This window comes from Myripristis murdjan, chromosome 18 (assembly GCF_902150065.1).
Source record: "Myripristis murdjan chromosome 18, fMyrMur1.1, whole genome shotgun sequence".
NCBI classification, from domain to species: domain Eukaryota; kingdom Metazoa; phylum Chordata; class Actinopteri; order Holocentriformes; family Holocentridae; genus Myripristis; species Myripristis murdjan.
Genome location: NC_043997.1, coordinates 5519849 through 5544715, shown reverse-complemented (window position 1 = coordinate 5544715; position 24867 = coordinate 5519849). Strand labels below are relative to the sequence as shown.

At 40.0% G+C, this 24867-nt stretch overlaps 3 protein-coding genes across 3 annotated transcripts; 1 reads left to right on the top strand and 2 right to left on the bottom strand.

Moving 5' to 3' along the window:
• On the top strand, positions 1 to 3163 carry LOC115377044 (butyrophilin subfamily 1 member A1-like). Its single transcript, XM_030076897.1, has 4 exons — positions 1 to 91; positions 680 to 1021; positions 2469 to 2747; positions 3156 to 3163. The coding sequence occupies exons 1-4, from the start codon at positions 1 to 3 to the stop codon at positions 3161 to 3163; spliced, it is 720 nt and encodes a 239-aa protein (XP_029932757.1).
• A 10178-nt stretch (positions 3164 to 13341) lies between these two features.
• LOC115377043 (butyrophilin subfamily 1 member A1-like) lies at positions 13342 to 18060 on the bottom strand. The gene is made up of 5 exons (XM_030076895.1): positions 17991 to 18060; positions 15643 to 15984; positions 14763 to 15041; positions 14546 to 14659; positions 13342 to 13724 (listed from the first exon to the last, which is right to left on the bottom strand). The coding sequence occupies exons 1-5, from the start codon at positions 18058 to 18060 to the stop codon at positions 13342 to 13344; spliced, it is 1188 nt and encodes a 395-aa protein (XP_029932755.1).
• A 1943-nt stretch (positions 18061 to 20003) lies between these two features.
• LOC115377042 (butyrophilin subfamily 3 member A2-like) lies at positions 20004 to 23749 on the bottom strand. Its single transcript, XM_030076894.1, has 6 exons — positions 23650 to 23749; positions 23183 to 23524; positions 21077 to 21355; positions 20846 to 20968; positions 20364 to 20455; positions 20004 to 20306 (listed from the first exon to the last, which is right to left on the bottom strand). The coding sequence occupies exons 1-6, from the start codon at positions 23747 to 23749 to the stop codon at positions 20004 to 20006; spliced, it is 1239 nt and encodes a 412-aa protein (XP_029932754.1).
• Between the last annotated feature and the right edge of the window lie 1118 nt (positions 23750 to 24867).

Below are 24867 nucleotides of genomic sequence, written 5' to 3'. Positions count from 1 at the left end.
ATGGTTCATGTGAGGGAGGGACTGCCTGTTAAATCTCAGCTCAGTGTCTTCAGCGCCTCAGTGTTTCTTCTTCTAACACACTCCTGTGCAGGTAAGTGACACTCAGAAACACCAGCAATGCCTTGGAGTGTGTGTTTGCAGATGAAAAAATTACGATAAGGCGATTAGATCTAGATGCCATGCAAGTTGCACAAAAAACCCCAACCTGCTCCACCGGTATTTCAACTTCTGGCAAAAGAGCATCAAACTTTACCCAAGTTTGTAGTAGACACACAGAAACAGCAGCCGCCAAACCAGAGTTTCCATTCATATTTCCATTCAGTTTAGATAGGAAAGTCATGGTGTTTACAGAGTTTTTCAATGTGGAGAAAAAATATCTTTTAGTGTTATAGCAAAAAGCATCCCTGTCTTCCCAGGTCAGTCTCAGCTGATTGGCCCACCTCAGCCAACAGTGAAAAGGGCCATTCTGCATACTGAGTACTTTTTATGATTTTAAGTTTATTTTGATGCAAATACTTTGGTGCTTTTACTCTACTAAGATTTTCAAAGCAGCACTTTCTCTTGTAACAAAACAATTTTTACATCATGGTGTTGCTACCAATGAGATTTTGTCCTCCTCCAGAGAACTTCAGGTAGTTCTCACTTCAAGGAATAAAAAATTGAATCCGTTTTGTCCCAGGTCAGTCTCAGCTGATTGCTCCACCTCAGCCAATAGTGGCGATGGTTGGTGATGATGTCATGTTGCCGAGCCACCTGGATCCTTCCATGGATGCTGCTGCCATGACAGTGGAGTGGACGAGACCCGACCTGGAGCCCAGGTTTGTCCACGTGTGGCGTGACGGTGTGGACCTTCTGAATAACCAACACCCGTCCTACAAGGGAAGAACGTCTCTGTTCATGGACAAACTGAAAAACGGAGATGTTTCACTGACACTTTCCGGAGCAAAACTCTCTGATGAGGGACGATACAGATGCTTCATCCCTTTACTGGCCAGAGAAATGTTTGTTGATCTTGTTGTAGGTGAGTGGGCCGAGCCTGTAATCACAGTGTGTAATGTTTCTTTGACCTCTGCTCATCCAGGGAGGGATTTTGCAGGACTATCCTGGCTTCTCACTCATACAGTCGCAGACATTTCTAATATGAACCAGCCAGTGCAACCAGCAACTCACAGCCTCTTGAGCTGAAAACCAGCTGCACTGCGTTTTCATGAGCAACACGAGGGAAAACCTAGACTTTTTACAGTTTTTCAGCAGGACAGTTGCAGCTTGACAGGTCAGCAACAAGCAAAATTTTAGACAAAACACCATTAAGAAAATATATTTAAAATATAAGGGAGGGCGTGTTTACATGTTGAGAATTCTCATTATGTGGCACAGACCTGGAATTGCATTTAGAAGAAAAAATACGAGTGGCTGAGGCCACAATTTACTACTTCACTTTACCACCTCACTACTACAGTACACACACACACTGTTGCATGTGTGTGGAGCTGTGCAGCGACCATAGGAAATGACTGCTTTGACTCTGGTTTGGGCCGGTGTGCGAATATCTCTGGGTCAGCAGAAGTAAACCTGCAACTGCACCATCAAATGACCAAAAAGATTTGAAGGTAGACATCGTCACCTACAGAGTGAAGACGCTGGCCAAAATGAATGTGCAGAAATTGAAATATATATTCCAAATCATGATGCACCATCAAGAGTGACATGCATTATTGACTGGTAACAGCGTGGTTAGCTCTCAGCAGAAAACAAGATATTTCTAGAGTCGACTAATTTCATGTTTATCCTCTGGGTCTGTATTCATACACAACTGTTTAGGTCAAATGTGTCTAAACTATTTCCTATGAAGGGCCAGAAATTAATCTGGATGGAGGGCTGGGGCAAAAAAAGTAGGTCAATGTTATGCGAAATTACATTACATTAAAATGTATCTTATTTTACAGAAAATTAATACTGTAATTCTTCATATATAAGATGTGCATTATTTAAAAGGGAAGCCTAACAGCACTGTGCAGTACATTTAAAACCCAGATCATGTATTTTTTAGCATCACAAATGTATGTTTTGTAGTCATTGCGGTTAGGATTTTACAGCTCTTTCAAAATAAGAGGAAAATAAACATGAGCTTGTCAAATGTCATGGCGGGCCAAAGCAAAGCAAGCACCTAACGCGCTTAGATCAGTTCTCTTATTATTCAACAGTTTCTCATACGGCACAACGCCTTGTTTCCCAGTTTCAGGTCATAGGTGAGCCCATTTGCGCCCCCTGCTGGTGGGGTGTCACTGCACAGCACTACACACAGATTTCATGCTTTCTGCTTTTCTGCGTAATTAAGCTGTCACATTATCAAGGGTTTCTCATAGCATCACTAGCCCAAGAGTGTATATTGATGCACTGATACTGATAATATATCTTTTACTCTGGAATCATTGTTTGAAATATCTCCTCATCTTCCTCCTGATCAGGTGCTGCCTCCTCTCCTGTCATCAATGTGACCGAAAGCAGCAGTGGAGTGGTTTTAGAGTGTGAAAGTAAAGGCTGGTACCCAGAGCCTGAGCTGTTTTGGCTGGACGCTGAGGGAAAGCTCCTCTCTGCTGGAGCTCCAGAGACAGTCAGAGGTCCTGATGGCCTCTATACTGTCAGCAGCAGAGTGACTGTGGAGAAGAGCCACAGCAACAGCTTCACCTGCAGGGTTCAGCAGCTCAGCATCAACCAGAGCAGGGACACACACATCCACATCCCAGGTCAGAGGGCTTTTACAAATGTGATATAGGTTATTTATATACAGTCGAAATCTAAAGTTTGTGAACCCTTAAAAATATTCTGGTTTTCTGAGTAATTTGGCCATTAAACTGCTTCTATGTCACAGGTATTAATACACAACATGAGCTTAAGCAAGTAACACTCAAAAAAGCATCATTTTTCATGTCTCTATTTAACAAATGTAATCATCATTGAAAGTGGTGGTGGAAAAAATAAGTGAACCCTTGGTCTTAATAACTGGTTGACCTTCCTTTTGCAGCAACGACCTCAACCAGGCACTTTCAGTACCCGCAGATCAGACCTGCACATCTTGCAGGTGGAACTTTTGCCCACTCTTTCTGGCAGAACTTCTTTAACGCCTACATATTTGTTGGCTTTCTTCTGTGTAGGTGTGTAGGGCTCTTTTCAAGTCAATCCACAGCATTTCTGTTGGGTTTAGACCCGGACTCTGACTTGGCCACTCCAAAAGGCGGATTTTGTTCCACTGAAACCATTGGGAAGTTGACTTGCTCCAGTGTTTGGGGTCATTGTCCTGCTGCATGACCCAGCCTCTGTTCAGTTTCAGCTCAGAAACAGACATCCTTACATTCTCCTGGAGAATTTGTTGATATACTTGAGAATTCATTTTCCCCTTAATGACAACAAGTCGCCCAGGTAGTGACGCAGCAAAGCAGGCCCAAATCATGAGGTTTCCACCACCGTACTTTACTGTAGGGATGATGTTTTGATGTTTATATGCAGTGCCCTTTTCACGCCAAACATAATTCTGCTTCATTCTCCCAAATAATTCTATTTTTTTTCATCACTCCATAAAACATTTTCCCAGTAACGTTGTGGAGTGGCCAGATGCTTTCTCGCAAACTTCAGACAGGCAGAAATTTCTTTTGGGACAGTAGTGGCTTTCTCCTTGGTGCCCTGCCATGGACTCCCATTTTGTTCAGTGTTTTTATGGATAGATGATTCAGGAACAGAGAAGTTTGCCAGTTCTAATGACTTCTTTAACTCTTTGGCCATCACCCTGGGGTTTTTCTTTACCTCACTGTGGATTCTACGTTGAGCCCTTAGGGTCATCTTGCTGGGTTGCATTTGGCAGGTGTACCAAATTCTGACTCCAAAGAGCTCATTAACCAAGTCATTAGCCTGGGATTCACTTACTTTTTCTGACCCTCAATTTGAATTAATGGTAGGCTTTATGCAACGCAGTCTAATGTTCTCCAATGATCTGTATGTTTTAAGATAAATGAGATTACAGTTGTTTGTTATGGTGACTTTCATGGAGAAAGGATTTTGTTTCATATGATATTTAAACATACTGTATATGTAGAAAATTTCAAAGGGTTCACAGACTTTAGATTTCGACTGTATGGGGGACATCTAGTTTTATATAAATGTCATGTCGTTCTGTGTTTTATCATTTCAGATCATTTTTTCACGGCTTCTCCTGTGGTTCGTGTCGCCATCGGCTCATCTGTTGTCTTCCTGTGTGTTGTTGCTGTCGTCTTTATTGTGTGGAAATGGAGACGTAATAAAATCAGTGAGTCACAAATTCAGTTTTCTCCCCCGTTCTTCATGTCATGCTTCTTTCATGATGCCAGTACACTGATATGAAAGATTCCTGTGTTTAAAAACAAAATACCTTCATTTCACTCACCCAGCATAAGTAGAAATGTGACACAATGTCCTTGTGTAATATTACTTACGATAACATTAATCCTCCTGTTTTCGAAAGCAGTGATTATGATAAACAGAAGAAAAAAATGGTATTCCATGTTGAGTTTAAATTCATGCAAGTCTTCAATTTGGGATAAAAGGTGTCATTTTTTAATGGCTTATATCTCAGTTAGACTTCTTCAGATCTTCGCCACCACATTTCTGTTCCATATAGCTCTCAGAGCTCTCAAAAATCAAATTCATGCCTTCTCTGTATAGAGTCAGCACTGCAGAATCACAGCTGGTTTCTTATGCAGTATCTTGTGTCTGTTTGCACACAGAGACCAAGATGCACCATGAGGAAGCCACAAAGCTTCAGGGGGAGCTGCAAAGGAAAGAAATCGCTGAACTGGAGGAGAAGAGGGAGACCATCCAGTCACTACTCAAAGAGGTAGAGAGAGAGAGAGAGGAAAACGAAAGGAAGCTTCAGTCGGCGGATGAAGGAAAACAGCAGAAGAAAAGAAACATTTTCTTTAAAAAACAAAAATCTGCAGCAGAGAAAGAGGAAGAGGAAAGGAAGATACTTTTAGAGGCCAAAGATGATCTGGAGAAAAGAAAGGCGAATCTTGAGAAACGGCTACAGGAGACCGAGAAAGCACTGCAAAGAAAAAAAGGCAGTGTTACTGAAACAGTGGAGCAGAAAGACGAGGGAGAGAGAGAGATGAAGTCAGATCAGCCGCAGGTACCAAAACCCCTGGAACAGCTGGATTTTAATAAGAGAGAAACCAAACATCTGCAAGAGTAGCAGGAGAAAGATGAAGATGTTCATGGAAGATGTGATAATATTGAAACACAGAAGAAAGGAAAACAGAAAAGCAGCAGACCACATAAATGATGAAACAGAAAACAAGGTTCAGGTTGAGGGAGAAAGAAAGGAAGAGCAGCTAACAGAAGAAGACTTGAACCCTCATTCATCTGTTACGACTGCGGGCACGATTCTGATTAAAATATGTGTACGTCCTCAGACTGGGTGTATGTGGGGACACACACCAGGTGATTGGCCGATTGTCTTGCATTTATGTCAGTTAGGGGGGTAAGTTGTTGTTGATGAGGTTATATTGGTTAATTCCCACGATTTGTTTTGTTTGTAATGTTCGCCTTTGTCCATTATCTAATTTTTGTAGATAAAAACTGTTTGTTTCTGTGGCTGCTCGGGACTTGGGGAAGACAGAGCCTGCCCATGTTGTGGCTTGGGTATCCATAAACCTGGCATAACACATGGAACAGGTAGCTCCTAAATTGATGTGATTTTTTACAAGATTGTATTTCAAAAGCACTGGCGCACTGTGTAAATAAAACAGCTTCATGGTTGCTGTAAGGTTGATTTATGACTCCCATAGACTTAAACTGTTAATACAAAATGCATGTTCACTGGAGTATTCCTTTAAGGCAAAAATAATACCATTTGCAGAAACAGATAACACACACACACATATTCCTACATATAACATTTCATAATACAGTCATTACAAACTACTGTGCATTTCCGCATGCTGCCTATTCTGCAGCAGTGCCACACGTGGGCAGTATATAGCAGATTATAAAAAGCTCTAAAAGGAAACGCCTTCACAGTCACAACACAAACTGACTTCATGAGCCACCATGTTTCCTTACGCATACAACCTTCAGCACCGTCTGTAAATGGCCTTATCATCTCACAGGTCATCTATAATGTAATAGCCTAAACAACTTGGATCATAAACTGAACATTTGTATTGTGCAATTAGAGGGACTTAAGCTAAATATAGCTGTCATTACAACATAGGAAAACTATCCAGAGTCACAACCCCTTACATTTATTTCTCTCTGTGAAAAAGACATATTACCATCTAATATGTTTTTATAATTTTGGGCTTTAAAGTTAAAATTCAGTTCATTTTCAGTCATTTAGATTGCTGTGTTGCTGGAAAGAATCATGAAAAACATGGATTAATTGAGTAAATGTTGTGTAAAAAGTCTCAAGTGGGTATTTTATTCAGGTTTCACACCAACATACAGCATGTACAGACCAGTTTAACTGTGTTCTCCAAGAGCCAGAGGCAACCAGTTGTTCACATTTTATCCATTTCTGCAGCCCATCAGTAGGAAGCACATCTGCAACATGCAGCGTGATATTGTTTAATCCCTCTCATAACACTATTTTATACTTAAATATCAGGTTATCGCTGCAGAAAGCTCTCAAGACATCAGTTTCAGTGAGTCTTAACAACAAAACCATTGCAGTTATTGTTAGTTTAGTGTCAGTGTGGGTTGGAGGTGAGAAGACGCTATGGTTCCTCTGCAAAAGGTTTGTCATGGTTCTGTTATAAATATGCAGGCATTTATGGTGAGAAAAAAAAACAAAAAAAAAAAAACAAAAAAAAAAAAACAAAAACACAGCACCAGTTCAGAGCCTCTGTGGTTTGAACACAAATGTCTATTTCTGACTTCACCTGTGAGAATCTCTCATGTCTTGTTGTAGCCACGGTGCATGACAGACGTGCTTGGTAAATTCAGAATTACATGTACAAGTTGATCTTTCTGTCTCAAAAAAGCCAGGGAATTTATGAATATACAATACAATCCATCACACAACACTAAAACTAAAATGCACATATGGTGTTATGGACAGAGGTAATGCAATTTCATCTCCCCACCACAATTTGATAACTAAACATGTTGGACACAGTATTTTTACCTGTTCATCACATGAAAACATGGACTAACTGGGTCAAGGCTCATGCATCATGCACATTATAGAACCTACATGTGTGTATACAGATATGTATATATAGATGTCTTTTTATTGCTGCTGTTGGAAGTTTGCTAAAACTGCTAAGTTTCATTGCATCTTATTTTACAGTGACAATAAACTGTCTATCTGTCTAACTGTGAGTCTGTATTTTTGAGTGTGTAGTAGTGTTAAAAGGAGGAGTAACAAAATAATGTGACAGGGTTAGACAAATATAGCATGTGTGGCTGACTGTTGTGTCTGTCTTTGGTCTGCTGGGCCAGTTTACCAGTGGAAACTGTGAGTCTGTGGATGAGAAACAGACAGAAATGAGTAATGATGTAATTTCACAGAAAAATGGCATCATGCAGGATCGTAACACACACACAGAATCAGAATCAGAAATACTTCACTGGGTCAGTTGCAGCTGGTCAAATCCTCAAGAGAAAAATATACACATGCTTAAGTAAAATTATAAGAAATATGTGCATTTGAAATTTGTAAAATACATATATGCATTAAGTAAAAGTATCTGCATTAATTCTATAATAGTATTACAATTATATATACAGAAATGAGAAATTGAGAATATGGTCTCTCTGCAGTGCAGGTGAAGGCTGCTCATCCCTGCAGAACAAAACAGTCTGCATCAAAGACAGATGCTGGATTATTAGCATAAATCAGTTTTTAAAAATGCAGAAAAAGGCTACATGTTGTTGGTTGTTAGCATGTGTCACTCTGATTGTGTATGTAAATCTGACTAACCTCAGTCAATAATTTTCCATCTTGTTTTATGTTAGTTTACCTTGATGGAAGACTGCCAGTGGTTTTGTCTCCTGGTTAAAGTCCGGATCAGTTTGAAGCTTTATAACTTCATAAAACAAATAGGCCATAAATTCAACAGGCAGCAGCTTTCTAAAGACGTGCATGTGAGGTCAACACTCTTATCCCTTGATCACGGTGTCGGCTGTCGAGCTGGATTTGGCCCCCAGGAGTCGCACCGCACTGTGTCTGCATAAGCTCCCAGAATCAAGCCGGGGTCAAATTTCCCAACAGAGAATGTAAACTTAACAACTTCAGTTTCCTGCTTTTGAACCAATAACATGTTGAAAACTTTCACATTCCATTGCACTGATGCATCCATTGAGCAGCTGCTGCACTTCTTATGTTTTTTCTCAAAAGAATAAAATGCTGATCCAGAGCCAAATCTGATAAAACAAGAAGCCAGTGAGAAAACATGAGCCCAGTGAGATGCAATCTCTCTCTGTCTCTTTCTCTCTCTCATTCTGTCCATCCTTGTCATGACTTGTCCCTCTCTCTCTCTCCGTCTCTCTGTCTTGTCATATCTGCCTTTCTCTTCTCTTAACCCTGTGACTTCCTGTCTGACCAGATTGAGGCAAAGAGAGAGAGAGAGAGAGAGAGAGAGAGAGAGAGAGAGAGAGAGAGAGAGAGAGAGAGAGAGTGAGTGAGTGAGAGAGAGAGACAGAGAGATAAAGAGAGAAATGACGTTCACATTTAGGTTTGCTGTCTCTCACTCTCAGGAAGTGCACAATGCTATTTACGTGACCACATGATTGTTATTATTAACCATGGTTTATGTCTTTGTTTGCAGGGTGGACAGTAAGTTCACATCAAGACAGGATGGAGCTCACTGCTCTCCTTCTCACACTATGTATGTTAACAAGTTCATTTTTAATAATTTTATCTTGAGTGCAACATTGAGCAAGACTTTTTCCAGTGACAATGGGATGCAGGGATTTCAATTGGGAATGTAATTTCGCAAACATTTAATTATGGGTATGAATTTATGTTTGATTTTCTGTGCTGCTCTCTTCCTTTTAGTGCTTAACTGTTGTACTTGCACCGGGCATGCAAAAGGTATGAACGTTTGCTGAATTTCCTCATTTCACATGCTTCAAAATTACCTGATTTTTTTTTTTGTGAAGAATGGTAGATTTGTGGTATACTGCCCGTCGATTTCCACATCTATCTTCTCTCTGTCCATCTGTCCATCTCTTTCTCAAGTCTCTCTGACAGTCAGTCCCAACAGATCCCAGTTCTTCAAATATGAGTCTGTTTCTCTGGGCTGTGAGGCGGAGGAGGAGGATGAGGAGGACCAGGAGGGAAACTCCACTGGATGGAGAGTAAGGTCGAAAACGTCCAGAGGACTTATGAAGTGTGGAGAAAACTGGGGCGTTTTGAACGGATCGTCCTGCTTCATCAACGAGCTTTACCAGTGGAACAGCGGAGTGTACTGGTGTGAGTCCACAACAGGGGAGAGAAGTACGGCAGCCAACCTCACAGTTACTGGTAAGTTGATCACACTGACACCAGCCCTGATTTTCTTTTATGAAACGTTTTTCATCCTGTTTATTCTCTAATAAAGAAGATGCTGTGATCCTGGAGAGCCCCGTGCTTCCTGTGATGGAGGGAGATGCTGTGACTCTGCGCTGCACAGTTCTGAAAGATCCTTTGAACCTTCAAGCTACCATCTTTATCAAAGACAGTTTACCCATCTTGGCAGCCATTAAAGGGGAGATGACCATCCCTGCGGTGTCCAAGTCTGACGAAGGTCTCTATATGTGCTTCATCTCTGAACTTGGGAAATCACCAGAGAGCTGGCTGATTGTGAGGGGTGAGGAAATTTTGATATTTGATATTTCACATGTTGGATATGTATTTATACATTAGGGGTAGCTATACAGTGCTCAGAGAGGGTTAACTGGTGAAGATCATGTATCTCTAAAACGTCAACTTTTCAGAAACTGAGAAAACAGTTTTGAATTGAGCTTGAAGACTGTGTATTTTTCAGTTTATATAATTAATCTGGAAAAACCTTCATACATCCAAGTGTTGTAGAGCTTTCTGGACTCAGAAAGAAGCAAGGACCAAATCCTCAAATTAGAGAAACCTCATTTTGGGCCACTTGTATATGTTGATATAACTTTTTTCAGTCACTACCTAGACCTGGCAATCAAAGGTGAGGTTTTGGTAAGAAAATCAAGAGCTTTATTTTGTTGCTCCATTTTCTCTTCACCACTGCAGTTCATTAAAATTCCACAACACTGTAACAGCTGCCGATGACTTGCCATTTCAAAAAGCTTTTGACTTTTGATGATAATTAGGAAATATCTAAGATACCTGACCTCCTCTACTCTGGAAGGAGGTCCACCTGAATGGTTCATGCCACCTTTTCTGGTAGGGAACCGCAGCCTCAGACTTGGGGGTACTGTTCCTCATTGTGACTAAAAGCTCCAAATTCACTCCCATGTGCATCCAATGTCATGCTGAAGTTATGCCATAAGGATGACATCATCCACATAACTGGGATGCTGCCTGAATTGCATTGAATGGGACATTCACCAGACGTCCTCTGCATCTTGATAGCCTTTCCATGTTACAAACAGGAGAGGGGGCAACAGGCACTATGTCTGAGACCAATGACTTACCCTGACCTTCTAACGTCATGTTCTCTCTACCATGTGGATCCACGATCATGGTCCAATAATGCCATAAGGTCGACATCATTCACATAGCAGGGTTGCCACCCTAACTGCACTTTATGGGACATTCTCCAGACATGACTTGCTTTCTGATACCCTGTCCATGAATATTACAAACAGGAGAGGGGGTCCATCCTTGGCATCCTTGTCTAAGACCAATGATCACCTCGAATAAGCTTGAATCAATTCCTCTGGCTATGATACACTTATGCTATGTTTTGTGTAGAACCTATTGTTCCAGTTTGGATGGAACAACAGCTAAAACCCACTTTACTGCCTTATTATGGTTATTTCAGGATGGGTACACTAAATTTCTCTCTCCATGGTCTCCAGATCCACCGTCAGCACCCCTCCTGTCTGTCCCCAGACTGATCAGTCATCTCCTGGCGGGAACTCCTTACCTGTTGTCAAGCATCATACTGGGACTCATATACAGAGACAGGGCAAGAGGTAAGCCAAGTCCTTCTTAAATTACAGCAGTGAAAGCATTCAATGAAAGATACAGAGATGTCAGTACTTGATTGGTGCTTAATTAAGTAAACATTTAACCAAAGCTAAGCAGTCTTTGTTCATGCATCACCAATATCTCAGCTCAGAAATTCATCGTCTTCAGGCTATTACAAGAAAATTCTGTGGTTAAGTGTCAGTAAATGTCATGCATATTGAGAAAGCATTTTATTTTTTTTATTCTCGATATGATCCATCAGACCTTATACCTCTGTTACCCTTTTCCCCTAAAAGCTAAATAGAGAAAAACAATTTTAATGATAGTTTTAATTTGTGTTTCTGCAGCTCAGGGTGCTGGAAAGAGGAGAAGCCGTGTTGACGTCTGAGTGGAGAAAGCCAGTACAGTGATGTGTATCTACGACATTTTAATTCACATTGTGCTTTTGTGCTCTCATTTTTGTACATTATGTCCAGCAAAACAGACATCATACTTTGGAGGTGTTTTATCTGCAAATTGTGGTTTGAGCTGCTAATTTACAGAAGTATTGGATAAGATGCAAATCACCCTCCATGATAGCATTTGGTACATCTAAGATGGCTGCCATGGACATATGATAATGTCACTGAATACAATGAGCAGCAAAATTAAGCCTGCCTTGGTGACACATTTGCTTCCTGACACATTTCCTACAATGATCTGGACAAATATATTGAACATACCGAACACAGACTAAAAATGCTTGTTCCAATTAAGAAAATAAACAATTAATTTAACAATTAAGAAAACAACATCTTGTATATGTTCTTTATGATGCTGGAGTGCTGCATATTCATTTAATACAAGTTATATTACATCCTGATTTATGTAAGGAGTTATTATACAAAATAAAATGGAAATAAAATTGCCTTGCTTTGCTTAAGCAGGTCATGTGCTGCGATGTACAAGGAAATTAAGAGATGGCAAATAGGAAGACTGTCTGAAGCGAAGTCAGAAATAGAAATTGCTTTTCAAACCACACTGTCTCTTAGTGCAGCTGCTTTTTTCACAGCATGCATGTCTATATATTACTGAGTGTGCAAGGTCACAGAGAAACTGTTATGTTGCCTCTGCAGAATAACCACAGCATCTCTGCATGTCTCTGAATAGCATCTGAGGGTTTGACAAAGTCTGTTACAGCCCACTCTGACCAAGAGGACTGAAGAAAACTGCACTGTTTCTGAGGTTATTATTTTTTATATTAACTGAAACTGTGATCTCAAATGTTCTCTGCAGCTGGACTCATTTAGTGTCTCATGGTCAAAAAGTCACATGATCTATTGACCATCCCACCACATCAGTGAAAAAAACAATGAGAAACATCTAAACATACGGTATAAGTAAAATCAAAACTTTATTTCTTTATTATCTGACATTAAGGTTGCCCCGATCTAAAGTGACATTACACTAAAAATGTGAAAACATGTATGCAATTGAAAATTAAGACAATAATGAATAAACACAATCAACCCAATTACAGGATGGGGGAAGAAATACAGTTACAAGACTTTGCATATTTAAACATGTGTGCATATTCTAATTTTATTTGAATAATACCTTTTACATTATTATTATTACTTTGTTTTGCTCAGAAAGTATTATTAATATGATGTTACACAATTAAAGAGCAAGGGAGACGTGAATTCTAAGAGGTGAGATAAAGGTTAATTGTAATATTACAATAAATTCCGAAGTTGCAACAATATACAACACAATCGATCATAACAGAATGCAAATATATTTTATGCTAAAAGGTAAAAGCATCACTAACTGTTGTCACCAAAAATGTGTAGAATGTGTATTTTATTTGTAGTTTCTTTATTTACATGATCTCTTTCTACATTCAGCTCTGCTTTGCTGTTGCATCTTATATCAGCTTATTGACCTATTAAATTTATCAGGTGCTGGAGGCCTTTCTTACTTCCCCACAAAAACTGTCTGGACTTTTGTATAATGCAGGCCACTGCCATTTGCGCAGGACAGATTGTCTGCCATTTTAAATTTTGTCCAATTCAGGTTTTTTTGCTACTCTTTCTACAATTTTGGAGTGATCTGAGCCAAATTTTGTGCATAGCATATGGACCAAGCCAGATGCTTTGTGCTCTATTTTGTCCTCTATCTCAGATGTAATTCTAGTTTTAATATCCTGTTACTGCAGCACTGACAGGCTAAATCTTACTGTCAATTGCAGCACTCAGTGTGTTTAACTCATTCAGTGCCGCACTGAGTTGACTTGTCCTATGAATCCTGTATGAACAGCCATAAAACCAACTGTCTTGGGTCTCCCTTAGCTCTCTCCCAAGTTCAGACCTTCTTTCCAGCAGAACATCGTAAATCTTTTTTAGTACATTTTTGTACTCATCTTTAATTTTCTCAGCTTCTTCTTTCTTCTCCTCCAGTTGCAATTTGAGTTGCTCAGTCTCATTCTCTGCATCAGTCTTCTGTTCCTCTTCATGCTCATTCTTACTTTGCTCTTCAAGTTTTGCCTTTTTTGCGTCCAGGTTCTTCATTGCCCCCCTTTCTGACATGAGCTGCTTTCTGACTCGCTCTTCTGTAATTGAAAGCAGAGTTGGAGGGGCACAACAGTATGTAGTGGTGAAGCCACAAGTGTGTAGTAGTGTTTACATTATAACTAGATTCAACTATTAACTGAAATGAACTGAATTGGTCCATGTCTGCTTGGTTTTGGACTTTTCACATTTCAAATTGTGTTCCACAGAACACAAATAGCCGTACTGATTATTTATTTATTTATTTATCATTTTGGAGGCAAAACTCTTGGCACTTGCAAATGTTGAGCATCAACACTCTTCTGAAATTTGCTCAGAGAGAATTTAGTTTACCTTTTCTCATGAAGAACTTATTTCACATACATACGGGTTTCATTTTCCTTCTCCCTGCCTCTGATAACTATAGATGAACTATTAGTCTAAGCTACAGTGAGATAATAGCTTGGTTTAATGTGTTGTGATTACTTTTTCAGGCTTGAGTGGGGAACAAATGAATATGCTAACCAGAGGTATAAAGAGAAGGTATAATACATATTTACCTGCCTTAATGGAAGTTATTGTGGTATTTAATAAATCCCATATGACAATTTCTCATAAAAAAGACAGACATACTGACTGTTGGATTGTGAGTAAAATTCAAGTTGGAGTGTCATAACTTTTTTCCCCTCTACACAATAACCTTTTCAAATACTAAAATTTCTGCATGGTCCTAGTTTTGTCTTCTTCTTCTTCTTCTTCTTCTTCTTCTTCTTCTTCTTCTTTTTTTTTTTTTTTAAACAAAACTAAACTTTGACCACAGGGTTGACATTGATATTGTAACTTGACATGAGCAAAAGAGAAGAAAAATGAATTTCTGACTTACCGGTTTTGTTATGTCTCCATTTACTCACAACAAAGACAACAGCAAAAATACACAGGATGATGTCGATAGCAGTACTATAAAAACCAGGCCTATCGTTGTACATGAGGAAATGATCTGAAAAGATAAACCACAGAACAGCATGATATTTTTACAAAATTAGTTGTTTAAAGATCTAATTACAAGAGTGAATCTCATCTATTAAAAAGACACGTCTCACCTGGAATGTGAATGTGTGCCTCCCTCGTTTGTTGTATTTTGCGCTGCTGAACTGTGCAGGTGTAGCTGTTGCTGTGTCTCTCCTCCACAGTCACTCTGCTGCTGACAGTATAGAGGCCATCAGGACCTCTGACTGTCTCTGGAGCTCCAGCAGAGAGGAGCTTTCCCTCAGCGTCCAGCCAAAACAGCTCAGGCTCTGGGTACCAGCCTTTACTTTCACACTTTAAAACCACTCCACTGCTGCTTTTGCTCATGTTGATGACAGGAGAGGAGGCAGCACCTGATGAGGAGGGAGAGGGGGAGGGACTTTACCTGTTTCATCTGGAAACTGCATTAAGCCATCATCCTCAAGGTACAAGCATGACTGTAGATTACTGCAGTCATGCCTACTATAAACTACGGATAAATGAGGAAGCTCGATAGTAATGTGTGACGGGTGGTGGTGTATGTGCACCGCAGAACCTCTTGATTTTCATTTTGACATCCTGATTCAGGAAATCACTGAGTTCCAAGAACTACTTGTAGACCATCCTTGACTGACCTAATTTTGTTTTCATTTTACCATCCATATTAACAGGCTAAAGCAGCAACACTCAGGCACACATCAAGCCTTGCTAAAGTAGTGTATAAGCTAGAATTTTGCAGTAGAACCTATTTGCGTTGTGTGAGGCATGCAGTTTTCAGCAAAAATAAAAAGAGAACGCACAAGTTATCCATATCCCAAATTAAAAAAATACACTGCTGAATGAAACAAAGAAAAATTGTTTAGTTATAGTCAATTTTTAAGTATACATGGATGTTAAAGCCTGGTTCAGTACAGTTTCTCAAACAGTGATGCTGTCACACTGCAAATCTTTCAAAACATGCACACATTTACTCACCAACATTGAGCTGTATGAAGGCTTCTCTCCTTATGTTGGGACTGAAGCATAAGTATCTCCCCTCATCATAGATTTTCACTCCAAAGAGTTTCAGCGAGACGTTTCCATTCTTCAGCTCATCCAGAAACAGGACGGTCCTGTACTTATACAGTGGATTTTGGTTCTGAACCATCAGACGACCACTTTGGTGAACATGAACATATGGTGGGTCCAGGTCCAATCTGGTCCACTCCACTGTCCCGGAAAAGTCATTGATGGCTGGTTTAAAGTGACACGGCAGAATTACATCATCACCAGCTAATGCTATTATTGGCCCAGGTGAGCCAATCACCCAAGACTGACCTAAAACAAACAAACAAAAAATATAGACACAAAAATAGCAAAAACAATTATTAGTGTACTTTAAAGAAAAGAAGAAATAATCGTTAATTTTGTTCTTTGCAAGTACTTCTTCACAACTTTTTGTCCTACTAATGTTTTAAACCAAACAATCTAACAATGCGTATCAGAGCAAAAACCATGAGATCAAAGGAACTGCCTGCAGATCTCAGAGACAGGATTGCTGCAAGGCACAGATCTGGAGAAGGCTACAAAAGAAATCTGCTGTACTGAAGATTCCCAAGAGCACAATGGCCTCCATAATTCTCAAATGGAAGAAGTTCTCAAATGGAAGAAGACAATGACCCTGACCACACAACACAGGAGTGGCTTAAGGACAACTCTGTGAATGTCCCAGAGTGGCCCAACCAGAGCCCTGACTTGAACCCTGTCCAACATTTCTGGAGAGACCTGGAAATGATCGTCCACGGACCGTACCCATCCAACCTGACCGAGCTTGAGAGGATTTACAAAGAAGAACGGCAGAAAATCTCCCAGTTCAGGTGTGCAAGGCAAGGAGTATCACACCGAAAAGATAAATAGATAGATAGCTAGATAGATAGATAGATAGATAGATAGATAGATAGATAGATAGATAGATAGATAGATAGATAGATAGATAGATACTTTATTCATCCCAAAGGAAATTCACAGTTTTCAGCAGTATCCACAGATTACAAGATTAAATAAATAAAAAAATAAAGAATAAAAGATAAAAAAATAAAAGATGCCACCAGAGATCTAAGTACACAATGTGCAAAAAACAGTGAAAAAAGACTTGAGGTTGTAATTGCTGCCAAAGGCGCTTCAACTAAGCACTGAGTAAAGGTTCTGAATACTTATGTCGATGTGATATTTCAGTTTTTTTTTTCTTTATATAGAGGCTTCCAGGCCTCTATTGCTTACTAAAAAGGTTTCTTCACTCAGCAAGTCTCTTGTTTATTTTCATATTAGTCTCTCATGATTGAACTGTAATTAGACTGCAGTTTGTGTGTGTTTCCATTTGTTTGTCCCACCATTCCAAAGTTGACTTCTGGGGATCTTTGGGATCATGGAGTGTATTGGACACTGTCCCGAGTCAATTGGACCATAGGAAAGAGTCCGAAGTGGCCAGTTGGCTGGAGTGGTAACCCCTACCTCAGGATTGGTCGTTTGTAGAGACACGGGACCAAACCTGGCATGTTCAGCGTCCCTTAAGACCCCCAGACAAGCCTTGCTGCCAAGTCAACACAAGGTTCGGTTTCCGAAATCCTATTACTATAATTGGAGAGATGTTTGTTTGTGTGTGTGTGTGTGTGTGTGTAATCTTATCGCAGTTCCTGAAACAGCAGCACCATCTTTTGGTATTCTTTGGCACCAAACGTGGCAGTTGAATATTGTCCTCACAGTGAGTGTCTTTCCAGTTTTTGTGCCCTCATACCAACAAACGGCACAGTTATTCCAGGAATTGTGATGCAAGATCCCTCAGCACTTAAGAACTGGTGTCTCAATTAATTAGTGTTATTTTCCATCTCACATGGTGAAGGGAGTATTTGCACTGCTTGAATGTAGCCAGACCTGTTCAGCTAGCTGTTAGAAATGTAAGTCCACTTTCCAGACAGCTTGAATGGAAGGGCAGATTCAGGGTTTACATTGATATTGGTGTCAAATATTAGGTCATTTTGGGTACTGACTATTTTCAGTAAGCAAATTCAAATTATGTACATATATTATCTATTTAATAATATATGTGCATATATTACCTATTTAATAATGATACTGAACTCTACAGTAATTCTGTGTCACCTGACTTTGTGTCAGACAGCAACTAAATTATTTCAAAAACCAGTTGAGTATTTAACTGCAGTGTCATCATTATCACCTCAATCCCATTTTTTTTAAATGCCCATTAAAAGGAATTACCCAGAGGATTATCCTTTAAATGAACAACACCTCATAACCATTGATCAAAGTCTACTGGTCCAGTTTACCTGAGGAAACTGGGAGTCTGTGGATGAGCAACAACCAGAATCCAGCAAAGCCACACAGAATGAACTTCATTTTCCTGATCCAGGATGGACACCAAGATTGTCGACAGCAGGCTGCTGAGACAAATTATTCAATTTAGTTTAAATTTAAATTCAACTTTATTCTCCTTTGAAGGAGAATAACTTTGTGACTTGGCAATGGCAATTTTTAAACTGAAAATACATTACGTTAATAATCAAGTTACATGCAGACTGATAAAAAACATCTCAGCAGCTGGTGTTAAAGTATTAATCGTAGTAGCAATAGTATTTATAACGTTCTCATTGGTTATTCCCAATCATTATGTATTAAATCTAGATTCAATAGTAATTTTATATCCGCTTACCTTGAATGAAGACTTTTTTATCAACAGGTAGAAACTATTTCATTGCACTGATGAATCCATCAACTAAACCAGCGGCTGCACTGAAATGGTTTGTTATTAAAGTTTGATATGATGCATCACCAGGCCTGAAGCAAGTGTCTTTCCTGGTTTCCGTGCGGCTCAGCAACGTCTCTTGTGTCCATATGAGCATCCATGGGTGTGTTGCTCTTAAAATGAGCTGTGCTCAGGTGCGTTGTTGCTGTACCTGGCTTTTAAAGGGAAAGGGAGAAGGTAGTCTGACTGGTTTAATGTATGTTGCATCCAAAACACACCCATGATTAATGAAGAGATGAAACGCAACACTTTTGAACCAGCCTTTTTTTCCACCCACAGTTAAAATAGCAAGAATAGACTTGGAATGCAGTCAGGCCATGCTCTGCAGACTGTACGCTTACAACAGACAGAGCTTGGGATCTCTCACTTTCTCTTTTCTCTTTCTCTTTCCTTTGACTGTCTCTTCCTCTCTCTCCTTCTTGTCCCTGTCTGTCCGTCCACAGTGAGACAGAGAGTTGGAGTTTCTTTATTCAGCCCACACTGACCCACCACTGAGACCAGCTCCACAGTTTTTCATGCTCATATTTACATTTAAACACTCAAACTGTGATCTCTCAAATGTTTTGTGCTGCCAGACTCTGAAAAGTCAGGAGAGTCACATCATAAGCAGGATCCAGCGACACAGAGGCTCCAGAGAGGCTGCAGACACGAGGCAAATGTCAACAACAGATTGTTTTCCTCCTGAGGGAGAAACACAGTGGAAGTGGATTCATTTAAATAAATACATCAATGTTGGTTTCAAAGCTTTTATCAAAAGGTCACATGATCTGGAGGAAAAAAAAACAGTTTGAAACATTTTGGTTCAGTTGAAAACTTTATTTTGAAGTTAAAATTCAGTCTTGATGCACAGTGATATTATGCTACAAAAATAAAAGCACATTTATACAATTCAAAAGTCAGACAACTAAAACAAAGTAATGACATGATGGGTTGGGTTTTCTGCAGCTTCAATATTTGCACACGCACACACACACACACACACACACACACACACACACATCTGATGACACACTGTACTCAAAGTAAACAGTAGGAAAAACGTGTGAGCTCTTATAAAAGAATATGACAAAAGTTAATTGGTACAATATGACAGTGCATTCAATTAACACGCAAAATTTAATTGATATAAATGATAATGATAGAACACAAATGTATCTTCTGATAAAAACTGAGAAAATCACCAAGTTCAACTGTTGTTACCAAAAACGTATTTGTAATTGTATTATTTACATGATTTCAGCCTCTGTTTCTCTGCTTTTCCATCTCAAACCAACACACTGAGCTGCTGATTTGATTTTTTTTTTTTAAAAAAGGACAGGGATATCAGGTTCATGAATTTATAGCCATTCTCTGCCTGCATATAGTCTAACAAACCAGCAGGGCTTTTAAAATGAGAGTTTAATGCTGCTGGTAGGCGTGTCAATGCTTTTAGTTTAGTGTAAATGTCATTATTTTCAATTCCTGTTGTGGAGATGTGATTCTCCTTGTTCTGCTTTGTTTGCTCCTCTGGTCTGAGAGCTGTTCCCTCCCTGACTGACTAAAACTTTCTCTGAACCTCATCGAACACTGCATTTGTCTCCTTCAGCGCCTCAGCGACTGCCTTTACCTTCCCGTCTTTCTTCTCAGAACTCTTCATGGTCTTTTTTTGGGTTGACGTAAGCCTAATCTCAAGTTCTGACCCTCTGTTTTTGAGAACCAAGTTGGTCTTTCTTAGCAGCTCTTTGTACTCGTCTTTCATTTTCTCAGCATCTTCCTTCAGCTTCTTCTCAGTCTCTTCATTTTTCTTTACCTCCTTCAGCTCTGACTCCAGCTTCGTGAGCTGTTTCTCCAGCTCCTCCCTCTGTTTCCGTTCATTCTCTTTCTTCTGCTCCTCTTCATGTTTGACATCTTTCTTCACCTCCTTCTCTGCCATGAGCTTCTGTCTTTCTCTCTCTTCTTCTGTTGGACCTTCTTCTCCTAAGTTGTTGAGCTCTTCTCTCTGCTGTGTCTCTGTGTGAAAATAAACAGCAAACTAAGTTGAAGTTCACTTTCAACACACACACACACACACACACAAAGAGACAATGACTTGGTGTGACATGTTGTGACGATGTGATGAGTTTCCACAGTTAAAGTGACAAAACTGATGAAGAAACTCATTAGAAAAACAGCAATGAAGTACTTGTATTTGTCTTAACTGCAGAATTTCATTTCAAAATTAGACTTTTAGCAAACAACTTTTCTGACAAAATAATTGTTGGCTTGAAAGTAAGATTCAGCTTTGAAATATGTGGTCACATTTCTGTTTATACCCTTATAAAATATGTATACATGTTTTTGTGTCACCAATATTTTCTTTTTAACTGAGAAATTACCAAGGTGTGCATGTTAATGACTTACCAAGTTTGTTTGTTCTCCAAAAATAAACAAAAAAGACAACAACAACAACACACAACAAGACAACAGCTAAGCCAGTGGTGATATTAGCAGCAGAACAATTAGATTTGTTCATGAAGACACCATCTGAGAAGATAAAACACAAAACAGCACAGATTTTATGTCAAACAAGAAAGACATCGGCTGATTAAAGTAACTCCAGAGCTCATGCCATCTATTTAGAATAATGTTCACCTTCAAGATGAATCTGTGTCTCCCTGGTTTGCTGTATTTTGTGCTGCTGAACCCTGCAGGTGTAGCTGTTGCTGTGGCTCTTCTCCACAGTCACTCTGCTGCTGACAGTATAGAGGCCATCAGGACCTCTGACTGTCTCTGGAGCTCCAGCAGGGAGGAGGTTTCCCTCACCGTCCAGCCAAAACAGCTCAGGCTTTGGGTGCCAGCCTTTACTTTCACAATCTAAAACCACTGCACTAGTGTCTTTGTTAATTGTTAGGACAGGAGAGGAGGCAGCACCTGAAACAACACAAATCAGTGAGTAAAGCCCTTAATAAACACAGCATGCAATGAATCTGTAAAATAGAGAGAACGACTTAATAATTATAAGCAATTAGCCAAGACGCACATTTACAAGTTCTGCATTCAATAAGACTTACAATACAGACTGAGTAGGGCTGTATGTCAGAACAAATGATGTCTGTCCCAAGTAAGAAAGAGTTGTTACTGTATTTCTTATTAAGTTGGTCTGCGGGGCTGATGGTGGAGCTAGAAGGAAGGTCATGGAGTCACCACAATCGACAACTTTGCTGCTCTAGGTACCATGAATGGTGTTCACAAAGCTCAGTTATCAAATAGATTTGGAGATATGGTCCTAAGAATTTAAGAATTTCCCAGTTTGGGATCAATAAAGTACATCTATCTAAGTACATCTATCTATCTATCTATCTATCTATCTATCTATCTATCTATCTATCTATCTATCTATGTATCTAACTGCAGTGGAGCTACAAATATAGCTGCAAGGACATTCATACTCTCATTTACAGTCACAAGCTTTGGGTAGTGAATGAAAAAAATAGAACGTGGTCTCACTCCCAGCTCAGTAACATAAAAAGTTAGGAAGGAGCCTGAGACATCAAACACTGAGAGCAGCCTCGGATGTCCACATTGGACCCCTGGGGACATAGACCCTGTTGACTTATCAGGTTTGCTGACTTTTAGTAAAGATGACAGAGATGTCATAGTCATAATTTATGAAACTCTTTTGGGTTGGACATATTTCCCTTCTTCTACCAATAAAATTACATGATGCTCAGGAGCCGCTGACCAAGGGGAAACACCATGTCAGCTGTCACGGGGCCCTGAGCCAAGGGGAGGCCCAAAAGAGTCCTCTAACCTTTAAATAATGTACTCGGAAGGGGGCCTTGGAGATCATCTTGTCCTGGGCACAGGTAAGGTACTCGTGCTGGAGCAATGTATTTTGAAGAAAGTTCCCCAACCTAAACCAAAGCAGCTGGATGCAGACATGAAGACCTACAGAGCTCCAGGGATGTCCACATTTGGGACCGACCATAACCTTAGCTACACCAAGCTATGGGCGTTCCTGGAGATGGGTGAGGTCGGGGGACAAAGGTTTTCATGGGAGTGGACAGTGGTCTTTGTGTCTGCTGACATTTATTGTTGAAAAACCAAACCTGATATAGTCCACATTGTACACATCCCTGAACATCAAATGCGGATGCCCAAAGTTGCTTTCAGCCTTGATGCCTACAACTCCAAGCATCTCATTTTGACAAGTTGGGAGTGACACCAAGCAGAGGAATAATACTGTGGATACAAGTGGCTGAAATGAGCTGCCTTTGCAGGATGGCTCACCCTTTGGGACCCTCAGGCATATTGGAGGAGCTTTGACTAGAGTTAAAATTAGCCAATTGGAGTGATTCGGGCATCTAATAAGGATTCCTTCCAGGTTGTCCAGGCTTGGCTGGCTGGGAGGGGGCCCCAGGTAGACTTAGCATATGCTGGAGGATTACATGAGCTGAACTGGTGATGCTTTGAGGTCATGAGGAACTGGAAAACACTGCAGATGTTTGAGCTGCCCTCCTCAGCCGACCACCACCACAACCCGGTCCCAAATAGGTGGTGGAAAATGGATTGATGGATGGATGATTGGAGGGATGGAGTGGCTTGGTTTTATATAGTAGAAGACTTTGTTTGTTTTGGCCCGCTTGCTTCCAAAGTGAATGACTGGAATTGTGAAGCAGGGCAACACCTAGCAAAAGCCTTCCCTAGATGAGTAAAAGTTAAAGAGGAACTATTTAATATGAGTACATGCCCACTTACCAACAACAAGGTCAATGAGCATTTCTTTACTCAACGTGGGAATGAAGCACTTGTATTTTCCCTCATCAGAGAGTTTCACTGTAGCGAGTTTCAGTGAAACGTCACCGTACATCAGCTGATTATTCAGCAGCGATGTTCGTCCCATGTAGAGGTGGTATTTTTTCTCATCCAGTTCCAGGCCATCGTGTAACACGTGGACAAATCTGGGCTCCAGGTCCGGCCTGGCCCACTCCACGGTCATGACAGTGGCATCCTCGGCAGGGTCCAGTTGGCACGGCAAAATGACGTCATGACCGATCATTGCCACTATGGGCTGAAGTGGACCAATCAGCTGCGACTCACCTGGGGGGAAACAGGATTGGTTTTCATTTATATTTCAAATAGACCTACAGTCTAATCAAGATCTTTTTTTACCTGTAAACACACGAAAATGTACAGTATCAGTGGTGTGTTTGTGTGTCAGTTACCTGCACAGGTGTTTGTTAGAAGGAGAGCGACAACAGTGTGATGGAAAACCAAGACACTGAGCCGGGATTTAAATGACAATCCGTCCTTCAGGTGAGGCATCCTTTACTTCTGAAAACTGAAATAAATTGGTTTATTATCACAAAAAAAAGACTAAGTGATTTGTTTTATACCACATAAATCTTTTTTTTTTTTTTTTTTTTTTGTGGATCAATGAAAATTGCTTTACCAGTCAATACATCTGATACTCTTGGCTCTCTAGTATAGTATCAGTTATTGTTAGTTTACTCTTAAAATACTTCAAGGTGTTTGCACTAACCTGCCATTGATCAATTGGAAGACTATTTATCTTTTCCCCTTTGAAATGAAGGACTGCATCTTAATACACAACTGTATTTACAAGCCAGATTGAAATGGTGAATAAAATAGGTCACATTTTTATGTTCTCTAATTTTTTTACGTCAAACAAAATATAGGCCTAAAAAAAATTCAGTTAAGGATCTGCAACCATCATGTTGCATCATGTATCAGAGTCAACAGCGCCCCCTGCTGGTCATTCCAGCATCTACCTACCTGTGCATCTACATCGAATAATACACCTGGATTATAAAATTAAACGTGGTTTGGCTTGACTGCAGACCTTACACGCTGTTATTTAGAATTCTTTATGCAATACTTATGTATTACTTTATGCACTTTCCCCCCTTTTGAATGGCCTTCACTGCAAACGAGAATTAGTTTTACTTTCATTTGTGGCCAAGGACGGAGAGGACTGTCTTTGCCAGATGTGTTTACAGTTATTATAACCCACTATGTTTTTTAATTTGCTATTTTAAAAATGCACTGTTTTGCATCCTCAACGACAAAAAGTCACACGAGCCTAATAAAAATAAAGCACAGTAATCATAACTTAGTGCTCATGAACCAAGACAAATACAGACACTTAAACATAAGTTGGGTGATATCGAAATTTGAAAAAAAAATATGATTGCACAGCTGTTACTCAGATAAAAAGAAAACAGCTGATGATGGATTCATTTTGATTTAACATCGCTACAAGAGTCCACATACAACTTCAAAAAAAATTCAGTACCTGTTGGGTGTCTCTCAGTCGAGTCACCGCGGAGAAGAGTAGGCTGCAATGCCAAAGTCCGCAAATAAAACGATAAGAAAACACCTGTACGGCTGCTCTTCCTGCTCTGCCGCACTGGACCGTGATG

Excerpts from the sequence above, each read along its gene's own strand:
- LOC115377042 (XM_030076894.1), bottom strand. The coding sequence starts at position 23,749 with ATGCCTCACCTGAAGGACGGATTGTCATTTAAATCCCGGCTCAGTGTC. Across the intron at positions 20,969-21,076 it reads GACACAGATTCATCTTGAAG|ATGGTGTCTTCATGAACAAA; the intron begins GTGAACATTATT and ends TTATCTTCTCAG. Across the intron at positions 20,456-20,845 it reads TTGGAGAACAAACAAACTTG|AGACACAGCAGAGAGAAGAG; the intron begins GTAAGTCATTAA and ends ATTTTCACACAG.
- LOC115377044 (XM_030076897.1), top strand. The coding sequence starts at position 1 with ATGGTTCATGTGAGGGAGGGACTGCCTGTTAAATCTCAGCTCAGTGTC. Across the intron at positions 92-679 it reads TCTAACACACTCCTGTGCAG|GTCAGTCTCAGCTGATTGCT; the intron begins GTAAGTGACACT and ends GTTTTGTCCCAG. Across the intron at positions 1,022-2,468 it reads GTTTGTTGATCTTGTTGTAG|GTGCTGCCTCCTCTCCTGTC; the intron begins GTGAGTGGGCCG and ends CCTCCTGATCAG.
- LOC115377043 (XM_030076895.1), bottom strand. The coding sequence starts at position 18,060 with ATGAAGTTCATTCTGTGTGGCTTTGCTGGATTCTGGTTGTTGCTCATC. Across the intron at positions 14,660-14,762 it reads GGCACACATTCACATTCCAG|ATCATTTCCTCATGTACAAC; the intron begins GTGAGACGTGTC and ends TTATCTTTTCAG. Across the intron at positions 13,725-14,545 it reads ATGGAGACATAACAAAACCG|AAGAGCGAGTCAGAAAGCAG; the intron begins GTAAGTCAGAAA and ends TTTCAATTACAG.